General features: G+C 47.6%; 2 protein-coding genes across 2 annotated transcripts; both read left to right on the top strand.

Annotated features, from left to right (window-relative positions):
* The first annotated feature begins 1,020 nt into the window (after nucleotides 1–1,020).
* On the top strand, nucleotides 1,021–2,196 carry LOC142574798 (uncharacterized). Its single transcript, XM_075683809.1, has one exon. It carries the CDS (start codon nucleotides 1,021–1,023, stop codon nucleotides 2,194–2,196), a length of 1,176 nt encoding a protein of 391 aa, XP_075539924.1.
* A 2,572-nt stretch (nucleotides 2,197–4,768) lies between these two features.
* LOC142574799 (uncharacterized) lies at nucleotides 4,769–5,809 on the top strand. The gene has a single exon (XM_075683810.1). It carries the CDS (start codon nucleotides 4,802–4,804, stop codon nucleotides 5,807–5,809), a length of 1,008 nt encoding a protein of 335 aa, XP_075539925.1. The 5' UTR covers nucleotides 4,769–4,801.
* Nucleotides 5,810–15,844: the final 10,035 nt, after the last annotated feature.

The following is a 15,844-nucleotide window of genomic DNA, read 5'->3' on the forward strand; positions in this document are numbered from 1 at the left end:
GAGTCTTGGAATAGGGACCCACCCTGCACCACTCCCTTGCGCCATTTTAACGCGACAGCGTTAAGGAGCTCGTGTCGCACAAAAGCCGGTGTCGTCGGCATCGGCAGCGTTGGCCGTGAGCGATAAATCGCGGGAGGCACTTTATAAATAAAAAACAACTTGCAAGATGGGCTGGGTGGGAATCGAACCAGAGTCTCCTGAGTGTGAGACGGAGACGCTGCCACTCAGCCACGAGTTCTTTTTTTTTTCTTTCATGGTATTTATTATAGTAGCATTCAACCAGACGTTCACCATTTATGCATAGTCACAGAATGGAGGGCACAATGAAAGTCACACACAGAAAAGGCAGCGTTCATACTGTGAGTAGAAACGTTCGTTTCACTTTAGAAGGGTGGCAAGGATAAGCACGTCACCGTACCAGTCCGGTTGTACACCGAGTCCATCATGAACATGTTTTAGGTGTAAGGTCATCTGGATAAAATGTACCCTTGTAGGTACCACCGTTTCGACGTTTCGGTCCATCATTCGTGTTTTCCACAAACTGTGCATTCCCATGACAAAAAAAAAAGGCTGTGGCTTAGCTAAGGTTAAGCCCATGATGCGAAGCATACTAGCCTTTATTTTAGTTGTTGAAACACTGTTTAGCCTGGTGAACTGCTGTTGCTTGGCTATATTTGGTTCGGCTAGACGAAGAAACAACTCATGCGTTACTCTGCTTCGCCTTCAAGAGGGGAACGCGACAGCGTTCCCGTCGACCCGCCAAGGGCTGTAAGACAATGGGCTACGGCGCAGCGACTACGCGCCCCGCATTGGACGCGGTGAGCGTCGAGCAACGCAGCGTTCGGCGCGGCAACGAAATGTGCGCCTGAGCAAGCGACGCACGCCTGAGCCTTAGAAAGAGCTCGTTTCTAAGGCAACACCGCATTCACTAGAGGCGCTTTTGTACCGCTTTGAAGCATCGTAGTCGTGGCTCAGTGGGGAGACGCGTCTTGGCTACCGAAGTGGAAGGACGTGCGTTTCATGGGCTCCCAAGGAGCGGTGGTTGCGGCGAACAGCGGCCGCGGTGACAGGATCGACGGAATGGATACCGAGGGATACGAAGTGGTTTTGCATACTCTGCCATCAGGTCGTAGTGTTTTGAATACTTTATTTTTGCACGCGGATGTCCGGTCGAGGCCATACCGAGTCGAACATTTCCGGGACACGTTGGCGCGTCTTGGTTTGCTCCCCGAAGTAGTAGCGTTGGGGGCATATCAGATGAGCCACGTATGGGCTGTGACTTTGAAGAGCACGGAAGGGATGAAGAAAGCTTTGGCATGCGGCGAAATGAAGGTGAAGGGCCAACGTTGTTTGGTTATTGATCCGGCAAACCAGGACGTGCGTCTGAAGCTTCATTGGCTTCTTTTCAATGTGGCTGACGATGATGTGCGTGTAGCGCTTGCTCCGTTCGGAAAGGTGACCGAGGTCTCGAAGGAAAAGTGGAGAGTTCAAGGTATCCAAGACAAGGGGTCGACGACACGCCTCGTGCGCCTCAAGCTCCATAACGGCATTAAGGTTGATGACCTTCCACACCAGCTTCGCGTAGCCGGTGACATGGCCCTTCTAGTCGCGCCCGGAAGAGCGCCACTGTGCCTGCGGTGTCACAGTAAGGGCCATATCAGACGAGAATGCCGAGTTCCTCGCTGCACGCACTGCCGTCATTTTCGACACGAGGAATCTCAGTGCGTGAAGACGTACGCAAGTGTTGCGGGGCCGGTTGGTGGAGAAGACACTGCGGAACTCGTCATGGACGAGGCTCACGCTGAAGAAGCCGCTAGCGAAGCATTGTCGAAGCTCGAGGAACTTGATGCGGCAACGCCAACCCCGCCCGACATGCCCCAAAACGCAAGTGTTAACAAGGAAAGCCGAAAGCTGACCGACGCAGCTGGCGACGCCACCGGCGTCGTGAAAGAACAGGATGCCTCAACGCCGTCGAAGTCACCTGAGGAGCCAGCACTCATGGAAGTAAGCGAGGGAACAAGCGGAGCCTCAGTTTCCAAGCGCGGCCACGACGCTACGCTGGACGAGCATGAGGCCCTGGCTGCAAGGATCTCGGAAGGACCGCCGCCAAAGGCGGCGATCATTCGGCGGTCAACGCTGAGGCCGCGTCCGAGCATACCTCCGGACCGGAGGGCGGCGGAGACGCCGCCGACGTAGCCGCGAGAGCGTGTGCTTCGCGGCGTCTCTTCTAGTCTACGCAGTGACCAAGCCAAACTCAAGGGACGATGGAACGCCATGACAGAGACATCAACTGTGCTTTCCTAAGGCTGCCATGGCAGCTGCGAAAGGTTTGTGCAAAAGGCGAAGGCAGCTGTGGCCCCAGACGCATGAGGTGGGTACCATGCGGTTCGTTTGTTCTTCAAAAAACATAACAATGGCTCAAAACACTGTACTTCGTTTTGCTACTATAAATGTCCGCGGTCTTTGTGCCAAAAAGCGGCAATACCAGCTTAGCCGGCTTTTCTTAGAAACAGATGTTGATATAGCAGCGGTGCAGGAGACAAAGATAGAAAGTGAGGAACAAACGGATCGCATGGTGCTGCAGTTTCGCAATAGATACGTTTGTGTATCACATGCTGTTGGCACTTCCGCGGGGTGCGCTATCTTCATTAGAAACGACCTGGGAATTAGAGAAGAAGGGGTCTTTTCTTGTGAAAGTGGAAGACTGGTTTATGTGGATTTTTCCTTTTTGGGTGTAGGTTGGCGCGTGATATGTGTCTACGCCCCAAACACTGAAAGTGAGCGTGTTCCTTTCTTTGAGAGAGTAAATCAGCATTTACAGTGTGACAGGAAAGTCGTATTGCTAGGAGATTTTAATTGTGTATGTTACGCGGCCGATCGAGTGAAAAACCTTCCACTGAGTGACAAAAGTGCTTTACTTTTAAACACACTAGTGCAAGAATCTAATCTGGATGACGTCGGTAATTTCCTGTGTACTACCGGCACGCCTGCATTCACACATTTTCAAGGGCAAAGTCACGCAAGGCTAGATAGAGGGTATGTCGCACTGGAGCTTGTTCCGATGTGTGGCAGCTATAGTGTGAAACACGTCTCGTTCAGCGATCACAGCCTTGTAACTTTTAGTGTAGGTTCCAAAGAAAGAAAATCGAAGTTAAACTGGAAGTTGTAGAAGTTCAACGATGGGCTGTTAATGAACGAATCCTTTTGTGAAAGCGTGAAGCAAAAGTTAGATAATTTGATCGAAGCCGAAGATGGCAACGTACTAGAATTATGGGAGAACTTTAAACAAGGAGTCCAGATCAGTGCTATAGAAGAAGGCACTAAAGAGAAATTTCTTAAAAGGAAAAAAGAAAACGAACTGCAACGTGAGCTTGATTTTTTGTACACCGTGGAAAGCGACAGACCCGGGAGCCGAACAAAAGAAATAAAAGAACTGAAAAGCCAGCTTGAGCTTATCGAAGAAGAGAAGCTCAAAGGAGCAGTTATAAGGGCACGAGCTGAAAGTGTTTGGTTAGGTGAGACACCGACTAAACGAGCCTTATCTGACGAAAAGGCATACGCGAGGCGAAATGAAATCAGAATGATTCAATACGAGAACGAGATCACGAGCCAACCTCAAAAAATTGAAGAGGCGTTTCTTGATCATTATAGCAAATTATTCGGGACTGTTAAAGACGTCACAGAATAATTCAAGACGGACTTTTTGTCAAACATGCCGCAATTAGAAGGAGACATTCAAAAACGTCTGGAGTGGCCTCTGAGCATCACCGAAGTGGAAGGAGCCATAGATGATTTAGTTGTAGGCAAGTTTCCGGGACCTGATGGACTCGGAGCAGCCTTTTATAAAGCCTTCAAAAGTGATGTCAGTGAGATCCTGTTACGGTTGTTTAAGGAGGCCTGTACGCAAAAACAGGTTCCTCCTTCTTTTCGGACATCGCACGTAGTTCTGATACCGAAATCAGAGGACCCAGAAAAATTGTTAGCTGTCGGCGCTTACCGGCCGATATCACTAATGAATGTAGACTATAAGATATTTACAAAAGTGCTCGGAAAGCGATTACAGGGAGTGGTGACCAGAATTGTAGGGTCGCATCAAACATGCGGCATTAAAGGAAGGTCTATCTACACAAACATTCATATTGCCAGAAGCATTTTAGAATACTCTAACGACCTAGGTGAACACTGCGCCATGTTACAGTTAGATATGCAGAAGGCTTTCGACCGTGTGGCCCATAAAATTCTTTTCAGTATTCTAGAACACATAAAGGTAAGGGATTTGATCTTAGATGGGGTAAAGATGTGCTATCAAGACTGTACCGCCAGCCTCATTATAAACAAGGAGGTTACCAAAATCTTTAGCGTCCGGTCATCTGTGCGCCAGGGGTGTGGTTTGTCGCCTCTTTTATTCGCAATTTACCTAGAGCCGCTTTGCAGGAAAATCAAGAATGACAATATAATATCGGGTTTCAGAGTGCAGTCCGCGGAAGTGAAAGTGCTGGCATACGCGGATGACATCACGTTGTTTTGTCGGGATAAAGAAAGCATCGAAATCGCGGTCGCAGAGGCGTTATCATACTGCAGAATGACAGGCAGTGCTATCAACTTTGATAAATCCCTAGGGGTATGGATCGGCAACTGGGAAGACCATCCGAGTAAGTTTGCATATATCCGCTGGACAGTCACGCCGGCAAAGTACCTAGGGGTGCCGCTTGAGCACTACCGTGACGCCGTTGATTACTGGAATGCCGAAACTGAAAGAGTTCGTGAAGGTACACTTAAATGGGGAGGCCGCAATTTCTCTATGTTTGCTCGTGCGACAGTGTGCAACCTGTTTGCCGTCGCTAAAATTGCTTACGTGCTCCAAGCGTTGTGCATGTCAAGGGCTAACATACAACGTTTACACAGAGTGCTCGCAGTGTTTGTGTGGGGTTCAAGCTGGGAGCGCACCAGTCGCACTAATCTCTTTCGTTCGGTTAAAAATGGAGGATTAGGTCTGGCACATTTGTTCATTAGGCAGATTGTGTCGAGGTTTCTTTTCTTGCGGGACCAAAATGACCCATTTTTAGTAACTATGTTTCAAACAAGGCTGAGCGAAGCTATACCTGAGTTTATTGTATCGTCACGTCGGTACAGTCAAGGCAGAGCGCGTGGTTTCCTAAAAGAGGTAGTCTTGGCTTTTCAGCTGTTAAAGGTTCGGTTTTCCATGGAATACTTAAGCAGGGTACCACGAAAGCGCTTATATAAGGACCTGGTAGACACAATGTTGCCGGTGCCATTGTATCGCTCGATGTTCTGCATTGGACTTGAAAAGGATGTACTAAAAAGAGTAAAACGAATGCCAGTACGCCCGTCGGTAAAGTCCTTCTTTTTCCATCTCCACACCAATACTTTACCTGTGAAACCGTGGCTAGATGAAAAAGGCCTTTCCGTGCCTTGGAGCGTCAACTGTTTACTATGCCGGAAACCCGAAACAGTAGAACACATTTTTCTTGACTGCTGGGATGCTGTGTTCCATTGGGACATCTTACAGAGAACACTAAAGAAGGACTTGCCGATTACACCATATGGGATTCGTTTCTTGCCTATTCTAAATGAAGACAAAGTACCCTACGACATGTTCATGCTCGTGTCTTTACATAGCTTATGGAAAACTAGAATGGCCGTGAGACATGCCGATGTCAGTGCCCAGCCTGTTAGAGAATACTTCATTGAAAGCATTTGTAACATTAAGGAAATGTATAATTTACAAAAAGAAAAACCAACATGGCTCTGTGTGATGACTGAGCTAGCGAATTTCAAGCGTTTTTAGCCCTGTGACTGCCAACCAATGGCAGAGATTTTGTCGTGATCGTTGTGTACTGTTAAAATGTCTTGTTTTGTAGCCTTGTTACCATGTCGGTAGTAAAGAAAAAAAATAGTCGTGGCTCAGTGGTAGCGTCTCCGTCTCACACTCCGGAGACCCTGGTTCGACTCCCACCCAGCCCATCTTGCAAGAGTTGAGCCCGGCTTGCAGCTGTTGTGACGTCAGTGCCCTAGCGGGAGGAGCGGAAGTTAGGCCGCAGTACCATCTGTGCGACCGCAGGCGAGCGCACGAACTGAGACCCGGCTTAGCTACGCGGCCGCAAGCGAGCGCACGAGTTGAGCCTCCGCTTTTGCAGCTGTTATGACGTCATATGGTAGCTACGCGGCCGCGCGCGGCGCAGCAAGGAAGAGCGTGGTTGTGTGGCTAGTATGCTTCGCATAAAAACATATCGAAAGGTGCACTATTATCAGAGGTTGGCAGCAGGTATCGCACAGTATAAGCGTTAATCTCAAAGTCTTTCTTTAAAGTCCGCTGGAGGGCATCCCAAAATAGGATGGCGTCGGTGAAGCTAATAAAACAATGTTCATTTGTCTCTGGTACATTTCAAAGGCGACAGTTAGCAGAAGAGACAAAGATAGCCTTTTTTCTAGCCACGTTTTAACCGGTATGGTTTCACTATGAACTTTATAAAAGAATATTTTGCAGCATGGGGATAAATGCATTTTGCGAACTCGCTTTAGTACATCGTGGCCTGGTCATTTAATGTATATTGATCGGTAAAGTGGAGGCGGAAATAGCATGGACAGTAACTCTTTGTACAACGTATTGCGCGACACAGAATACAAGTATTCAGTGGAAAACCGAACTGTTAGGAAACGAACCGCCAAGTAAACTTCTTGCATGAACCCCCACAAGCATAAGCGCGATGAAAAATTTGAAGAAACAACTAAATCAGGTAACGCATTAGCAAGTGCGACTTGCATGTATGACCGTATTATAGGATGCGAAGTATCGCGAAAAAAGAAGAAACGAGAGACTATTTGCCGCACATAAAGATGCACTAAGTCCAGCCCACCTTCACTAACAGGCCTAAATACATTGTCTCGCCTCATGGGCTCAAAAGTTGAAGACCATACGCAGGTTGCAAAGATGCGGTGAAAGCGTTGGATGTATAGCCTAGCAAAATGAATAACTTGCAATACATAGAAAATTTTTGTTGCCAAGAACTTATGGCAGGCTTCGGCTTTCCCAAAAATAGAAAGTCGTTGTGGAACGAATGTCTGGGCGTAACTTTGCATGGCCGAAACCCGTTCTTTCCAATAGTGTGCGCTTAATTTATATGCGTCTAGTGGCACGCCAAGATATTTTGGCGGGACATCAGTCCACTTAACGCCGGCAAACTGTTCTGGTGTATGGCACCATGAGCCCAACCATAAGCCTAAACTTTTTGAGGAGTTCATTTGCGGTCCTCATACGCTGCCAAATTCTTCTATTATCGATACTACCTATTCAACACTGGACTTATCCGTGCAGAAGAACGCTAGATCGTCTGCATAAGCTAAGACTTATGCTTCATTACCCAGTATATTGAAGCCATGGATGTGACTCGACTGAATTACGCTTAAGCATAGCGGTTCCAGGTAAAGGCCGAATGGTAGTGGGGACATCGGGCATTCTTGTTTTACTGATGAGCAAATAGAAATGGGTTCGGAGAGTTGGCCATTAATAACTAAACGAGTAGTACAACAGGTGTAGCAAAGCCTAACGCCTTTGAGCACAATGGGGCCAACATTGACATGCTCCAGAAGAGAAAATAAATAGGAGTGACTGACACGATCAAAAGCTTTGGCAAGGTCTACCTGGAGCATTGCAAGCTGCTCAGTGGAACCATAACAGTATTGAAGAAGTGTACGGGCGATATGTATGTTGGTTTGAATTGATCGGCCCCTGATTCCACACGTCTCATGGCAACCAATTAGAATTGACATCGCAAATTGCAATCTATTAGATAGAACGTTCGCAAAAATTTTGTTCTCCACGTTTGACAATGTGATTGGTCGGTAGCTTTCAACAGAACGCAATTTCTCTTTATCTGAACTTTTGGGAATTAAAACTATGTGGGTCTTGCAAGAAGAGTGCGGAAGGGCGTCAACCTCTAAACTTGCAATAAAAATATCCAATAATATGGGGCTGATAATTGATTTGAAAGCTTTGTAAAATTCACTTGAAAGTCTATCGGGATCGGGTGTTTTCGAAAAAGGCAGCTGATCAATAGCTAGCTCAATTTCTTGGATCGTAAGGCTACCACTCATGACTGCACAGTCATCATCCTGTAATGGTTTTACAAGAGATACAAAACTCTCTAAAACTTTTGCATCGTGATCGTCCGGAGGGGCACTAAACAACATAGTGTAGAAAGTTTCGAACGGAGAAATTATGTCATTAGTATTTGTTAGAAGACTACCTTCGGAGTATATTTCCGGAATAACTTTGGAAATACCGAGACGTCACTCGTCAAGTAAATCTTGACGTGTTGGTTGCTCAGACTGCAGAGCACGCCTATTTCGAGATCGAATTCGCGCACCTCTGTAACGTAGTGCGTCATACTTTTGTAATTCACATGTAATGTTTTCTATGTCAACAATGTAAGTGCCTGGCATTTCGCATTCAATGTCATAAAGGCTACATAGGCTCTTAAGAAGCATTTTTTCTTCATTCTTTCTATTGAATGATTTCACCGAGCCAATTTCTATAGCCACTGTACGAACCTGTTGTTTAAAGAGTTCCCAAGCAGTAAATAATGGCAAGTCAGTAGAAACAGAATTGGTTAGGGCCATGCGCACGCGATTAATAAATTCCTGATCATTTAGGAGCTCAGAGTTAAGCTTCCATAGTGCCCACTGTAGTCGGAAATTAGTTACAGATTTTTCACCAATGTTTGCGATAACCATACAATGATCAGAGAATGAAACTGGGATAGTAATACAGGATAGTCCTCGAGAGAGGAGTGATGAAAAAACATAAATCCGATCAAGGCGGGCGTAGGAATGACCTTGAATTCTTGTATAAGAGCGAGCTCCCTGTCCCGACACTTCTATATCAACGAACCCTGCATTTTCTATTATGTTAGACAAAACTTCACCACTGCTGTCCCGCTGAGTGTTAGTGCCGCTTCGATCGTTCGGATCACATACACAGTTGAAATTTCCCATTAAAACAATGCAGCGACCACAGTCCAATAGACTAAACACAGTATCAAATAAAAGAGTTCGTTTTGCAGCGTCATTAAATGCATAGACGTTCACTATTCGTCATGGTACACCCTGCAACACAAGATCACAACATATATATCGACCTTCAGTGTCGATATGGTAACTAAGTGCTGAACAAAGTAGGCTCTTTTTCAGAAACAGGAAACAGCCCGCAGATAAACCAACAGCGTGTGAATCGCAAACATTATACTCAGACAGAAAAGTTCGCAAAGCCCTTTCTGTCTCGTCATCACCCTCAATCTTCGTCTCTGCACGGCGACGAAGTCGAGGCGCTTCCTAGACAAAAGCCAGCGAAGCTGCGCCTGTTTCTGCAAAGACCTGAGGCCTCGTACGTTCGAGATTGCGAAAAGAAGTTGCTGGGACAGGGCCATGGTGACTACCAACTGTACAATGAAGATTGTACAGGTCTACGCCCCTACATCCAGTCATGATGACCAGGAAGTCGAAAGCTTCTATGAAGACGTGGAATCGGCGATGGGCAGAGTGAAAACTAAATACACTATACTAATGGGCGACTTTAATGCCAAGGTAGGCAAGAAGCAGGCTGGAGACAAGGCAGTGGGTGAATATGGCATAGGCACTAGGAATAGCAGGGGAGAGTTATTAGTAGAGTTTGCGGAACAGAATAATATGAGGATAATGAATACCTTCTTCCGCAAGCGGGATAGTCGAAAGTGGACGTGGAGGAGCCCGAACGGCGAGACTAGAAATGAAATAGACTTCATACTCTGCGCTAACCCTGGCATCATACAATATGTGGACGTGCTCGGCAAGGTGCGCTGCAGTGACCACAGGATGGTAAGAACTCGAATTAGCCTAGACCTGAGGAGGGAACAGAAGAAACTGGTACGTAAGAAGCCGATCAATGAGTTCGCGGTAAGAGGGAAATTAGAGGAATTCCAGATCAGGCTACAGAACAGGTATTCAGCTTTAACTCAGGAAGAGGACCTTAGTGTTGAAGCAATAAACGACAATCTTGTGGGCATCATTAAGGAGTGTGCAATGGAAGTCGGTGGTAACTCCGTTAGGCAGGATACCTGCAAACTATCGCAGGAGACGAAAGATCTGATCAAGAAACGCCAATGTATGAAAGCATCTAACTCTACAGCTAGAATAGAACTTGCAGAACTTTCGAAGTTAATCAACAAGCGTAAGACAGCTGACATAAGGAAGTATAATATGGATAGAATTGAACATGCTCTCAGGAACGGAGGAAGCCTAAAAACAGTGAGGAAGAAACTAGGAATTGGCAAGAATCAGATGTATGCGTTAAGAGACAAAGCCGGCAATATCATTACTAATATGGATGAGATAGTTCAAGTGGCTGAGGAGTTCTATAGAGATTTATACAGTACCAGTGGCATCCACGACGATAACGGAAGAGAAAATAGTCTAGAGGAATTCGAAATCCCGAAGGTAACGCCGGAAGAAGTAAAGAAAGCCTTAGGAGATATGCAAAGGGGGAAGGCAGCTGGGGAGGATCAGGTAACAGCAGATTTGTTGAAGGATGGTGGACAGATTGTTCTAGAGAAACTGGCCACCATGTATACGCAATGCCTCATGACCTCGAGCGTACCGGAATCTTGGAAGAACGCTAACATAGTCCTAATCCATAAGAAAGGGGACGCCAAAGACTTGAAAAATTATAGACCGATCAGCTTACTGTCCGTTGCCTACAAAGTATTTACTAAGGTAATTGCAAATAGAATCAGGAACACCTTAGACTTCTGTCAACCAAAGGACCAGGCAGGATTCCGTAAAGGCTACTCAACAATAGACCATATTCACACTATCAATCAAGTGATAGAGAAATGTTCAGAATATAACCAACCCTTATATATAGCTTTCATTGATTACGAGAAAGCGTTTGATTCAGTCGAAACCTCAGCAGTCATGGAGGCATTACGGAATCAGGGTGTAGATGAGCCATATGTAAAAATACTGGAAGATATCTATAGCGGCTCCACAGCCACCGTAGTCCTCCATAAAGCAAGCAACAAAATCCCAATAAAGAAAGGCGTCAGGCAGGGAGATACGATATCTCCAATGCTATTCACAGCATGTTTACAGGAGGTATTCAGAGACCTGGATTGGGAAGAATTGGGGATAAAAGTAAATGGAGAATACCTGAGTAACTTGCGATTCGCTGATGATATTGCCTTGCTTAGTAACTCAGGGGACCAATTGCAATGCATGCTCACTGACCTGGAGAGGCAAAGCAGAAGAATGGGTCTCAAAATTAATCTGCAGAAAACTAAAGTAATGCTTAACAGTCTCGGGAGAGAACAGCAATTTACAAGAGGCAGCGAGGCACTGGAAGTCGTAAGGGAATACATCTACTTAGGGCAGGTAGTGGCGGCGGATCCGGATCATGAGACGGAAATAATCCGAAGAATAAGAATGGGCTGGGGTGCGTTTGGCAGGCATTCCCAAATCATGAACAGCAGGTTGCCATTATCCCTCAAGAGAAAAGTATATAATAGCTGTGTCTTACCAGTACTCACCTACGGGGCAGAAACCTGGAGGCTTACTAAAAGGGTTCTACTCAAATTGAGGACGACACAACGAGCTATGGAAAGAAGAATGATAGGTGTAACGTTAAGGGATAAGAAAAGAGCAGATTGGGTGAGGGAACAAACGCGAGTTAATGACATCTTAGTTGAAATCAAGAAAAAGAAATGGGCATGGGCAGGACATGTAATGAGGAGGGAAGATAACCGATGGTCATTAAGGGTTACGGACTGGATCCCAAGGGAAGGGAAGCGTAGCAGGGGGCGGCAGAAAGTTAGGTGGGCGGATGAGATTAAGAAGTTTGCAGGGACGGCATGGCCACGATTAGTACATGACCGGGGTTGTTGGAGAAGTATGGGAGAGGCCTTTGCCCTGCAGTGGGCGTAACCAGGCTGATGATGATGATGATGACTACCAACTATTTGGAGCTAATGATCTATGTGATCGGTCCTAGAGGGTTACGGTGAGGCTCCCTCCGAACCCCCACCAGACCTTCTGGACCGTGATCGTCGGCACTTTCCTGAGTGTTTCGATGTTTTGCGGCGACGTGCTTTTCTTGTGGTACTGGTCGTCTCGCTGTCCGTGCTTGATTCCGATCTGTTAGTCGCGCGGCGCTTCGGAACTGAAGTATCCGCGTTACTTCGTCCGTCCTCTGTCGGCTCAGTGCACGTGTAGAGATACTTGGGTGCATCAGATGAGTCATCTCCGGCTCCCTCATTCGCTTGCTGGGCAGCAAGTGGCTCCGTGGTAGCGGGTGCTCCTTTGGACTGTTGCTGCTGTTTTTCATCTTTCTCTTCGCTACTTTCTCTATTCACGGGCAGTTCTGCGATGCCATTGTCTTTAACAGGTAGAGGGGCCTTACTGGCACAGCTGGTCTCCGCGGAAGAGGGAACGTCTCCAGTCGCGTCGAGAACCTCCGTAATATCCATTATGTGTTCTTGCAAGCTTTCATCCGGAGGCTTTGTGTGTGGTAACTTATCGGCGTATGTTACGACACATTCTTCAGCTGTGTGGCCAAAGCGCCGGCACGCTTCACAACGTGGGGTTCTGCAGTTTCGACGAACGTGCGCCACCTTGTTACAGCGCAGACAAAGTGGGGGCCGGCCTGGAATTAATACGGGACTCTGCACTCCACAAACAGGTAGTAGATGTGGAACGTCTCCCACGCTGACTCCATCGGCAAGAGTCAACACCATGTCACGATTTAGCGTACGCATTTGTTCCATCTCCGATACTCTCCAGCTTTCTGCTGATATAGACCTCAGACTCTGCCCAGGCGGCGCTGCGGAAAAACCCGTCACCAGCGCCCCCACCGCAGCCTTGGCGCTAACTGAGTAGTGCAAGGAGAGCTGTCCGCAAGCGAAGGTGCATAGGCCACAATGGAGCCCTCTCTTTCGTTTGTGCTGAGGCACGGTTTCCTAAAAATCAAGGACCTGGAAAGCTTCTTCCACCCATCCACGCTTCGGAAAGGAAGCTCAGGAAAGCGAAGTACGTGTACAATATAAAATAAAGTCTCAAGTGCTATTTCGGCGTGCTGCAACTCGCAAGTACAGAGAGCATCAGGTTTGTCTATAGGCATATCAGCATAAAACTCCAAGCATTTCAAATTGGTTCATATTGAATATGTCCTGAACACAAGACTTAAGTATCTCCTGCATCTTTATGTATTTTATCGTATTTTTTTTCGCAATTATTTACAGAGAGTAAATCATTTCATAGCCTTTTCCAGGGCAGCAAACAGAAAACGTTTTCCAAGGCAGCAAACAGCGTGCGATCATAACGAAAGTAAGCTTCCTACAGTGCCTACGCGCTGCATCTTTCTTTCTCGCAGGAGCTACAGCATCGCTCAGTACCTTAATTTGGTTTTCGCAGACGCTTCGAGCAACAAGCGGGCACAGATAAATGTAAATAAACGCCAATTTTTTTCTTTACACACGTGCGTTACTTCGCAATTACTCATCCAGTGCTCCTATAGCAACTTCATTGCTCACATTTGAAAAATGCAGTCGAGCAGGCTCAGCACGTTGCGAAGCGTGCTTGTTGTATCGGTGCAGGGCATACAATATACCGAAAGTAGAAATGAGCTCGCGATACAACGATGCTCTTGAACAGGATTTTGAATTCATCAGCGAACCAAAATGTTTGGTTAAGCTGACCTGCCAAATCTCTTCGTTCCACTTGAGTCAAGCGGAGGCGGACGCCTGTTAAAAGGTGGAGATATCGATGGCACGTAAGCAGGATGGTTCGCAACGTTGTTTTTTCTGTTAGAAACGAAGTGGCGGCTGCAGATTCTTGAGTTATCGCTTGGTTACCACGGTTTTCCGTCAGGGCCACGCAACACAATTACAGAAGAACAAAATTGTCGCACTTTCTCATGCGAGCCGCTGTGTAATGGGGAATGCAAGTAATCCGATTACCCAACAGGTTGAACGGCCCGTATCCAGCGCTCTTGCCTTTCCCCTTCATACGATCGCGACGGAAATCGGTAAAACTGAACGTTGTTATTCCGCCCTTCACGTTCATGGCAATTTACAACACAACAGTAGCGTCGATTGCGGCGTTTCTTCGCAGCGCGCGGAGCTATCGCGGTTGCCGTCGTTTCCGCCATCAGTCTGCCAGCAAGCGCTTTATGGCGGTTCAGCGGCGCGTCCGACTAGCGTAGAAATTCATAGCTCTCTGTCTGGGTGTTAAATGCGCAAAACACTCGCAATAGGGACCAAAATCTAGTTAAATCGTTGTTTCGCAGTCGCTAGCTGCATAGGCAACTTAGCGAGGGAGTCGGGCTTCGCACTACTCAATTACTGCCTCTTCTCAACGGCAGGTGGCGCTACGCGTCTTGCAAAACTCCAGAGTCTGACGTCCATAGACTTGACTTTCCCGTAAGCCTGGAGCGCATCTCGAATGTAGTCATCTTCCAAACGCTCAGGGAGCCACAAAAGCTTCATTTTAGCTTCCGTGGGCTCAGGATCAATAACGACGCAGCGTCTACCCTTTACGAATAATTCCCCGCATGCGACTAGCGTTCATTTTGTCATCCCTGATTTGCACGTCACCATTCACACGTGCGACATCTGAAATTCACCGATGGAACTTATTTCCTTCAGGTCAGTAACGTTCCGAAGGGCGTCTCTGAAGTCTTGGGCTCTGTTCGGTCGACCACTTAAGTCAGCATGCAGGAAAACGGAGTCTACAACCTGCTTACCGGTAGGAAGACGGGGTAGCACAACACGGTAGTCATTGCTGCTGGCTGAAGCCTGAGCAGCACCTCGGCCAGGGGCCGATAAATCCTTTAAAGCGGAGAACATGAAAAGCCACGAGTTCGATGGATCAAAGCGGTACAAAAGTGCCTCTAGTGAATGCGGTGTTGCCTTAGAAATCTGCCGTAGAAAGTTATACTGGGGTGTATATCTGTAATTATGAACATGTAACTTACACAAGTCGCCGTTACACGAGTAGCAAAGTACGTTTCCGCTACATTTATTCTGCGCTCTGCGCACACGCAGAGCCATCTTGCGGCAAACACAGAAGACCCCTCCTCGCAATGTGCGGCGCTGGCCCGACACGTGGCGCGCCACTCGCCCGCTTCTCCACTTCGGGCCGTGCGGGGACCGGTGCGAGGATGTCCCGCTACCCTTGCGTTTAGTAAGTTTTCTCGCTCTCTCAGACCCTTCCAACTTCACTCGTCACTCGAACCCTCGCGTTTTGGCGACGTGGCTCCTCTTTCGGCTCACAGCGCGGTTCCTAGGTGCAGCGTCCGATGCGGAACGCCTCTGACGTGATCGCAGCGCCGTAGCGCGTCTGGTGGGAAAGCGTCCCCTGCGATGTGTGCCGAGCTGCTGGCGAGGAGTCATGCGTCTGCGTGGTGCTCCCAAGCGAGATAGAGGACGATCCCATCGAGGCGTCAGCCCCATGATCGCGTCCGCCTTCATGGCGCGTCGCGGCCCGGCTGTCCGTGCCGATCACGACGTTTGGCTCGCGTAGATCGTTTCTCCCTCCGAGACACCGAGTGCTTTGGTTCGTTCCGCTTGCTCAGGCGCACGTTTCGTTGCCGCGCCGAACGCTGCGTTGCTCGGCGCTCACCGCGTGAGCGCCGAGCAACGCATTTTTCAAAGGCCTTCGATCGCCTGAACCACATAACGTTGCTAAAAAAACTCGAGCTTTATGGTATACGAGGCACACCCCTACGACTTCTAACCTCTTACCTAAAATTTCGTAAACAAGCCGTAGTGATAGGTGATTCTCTATCCTCATTTAAAAA

This window comes from Dermacentor variabilis, chromosome 3, assembly GCF_050947875.1.
Source record: "Dermacentor variabilis isolate Ectoservices chromosome 3, ASM5094787v1, whole genome shotgun sequence".
Taxonomy (NCBI): Eukaryota; Metazoa; Arthropoda; class Arachnida; order Ixodida; family Ixodidae; genus Dermacentor; species Dermacentor variabilis.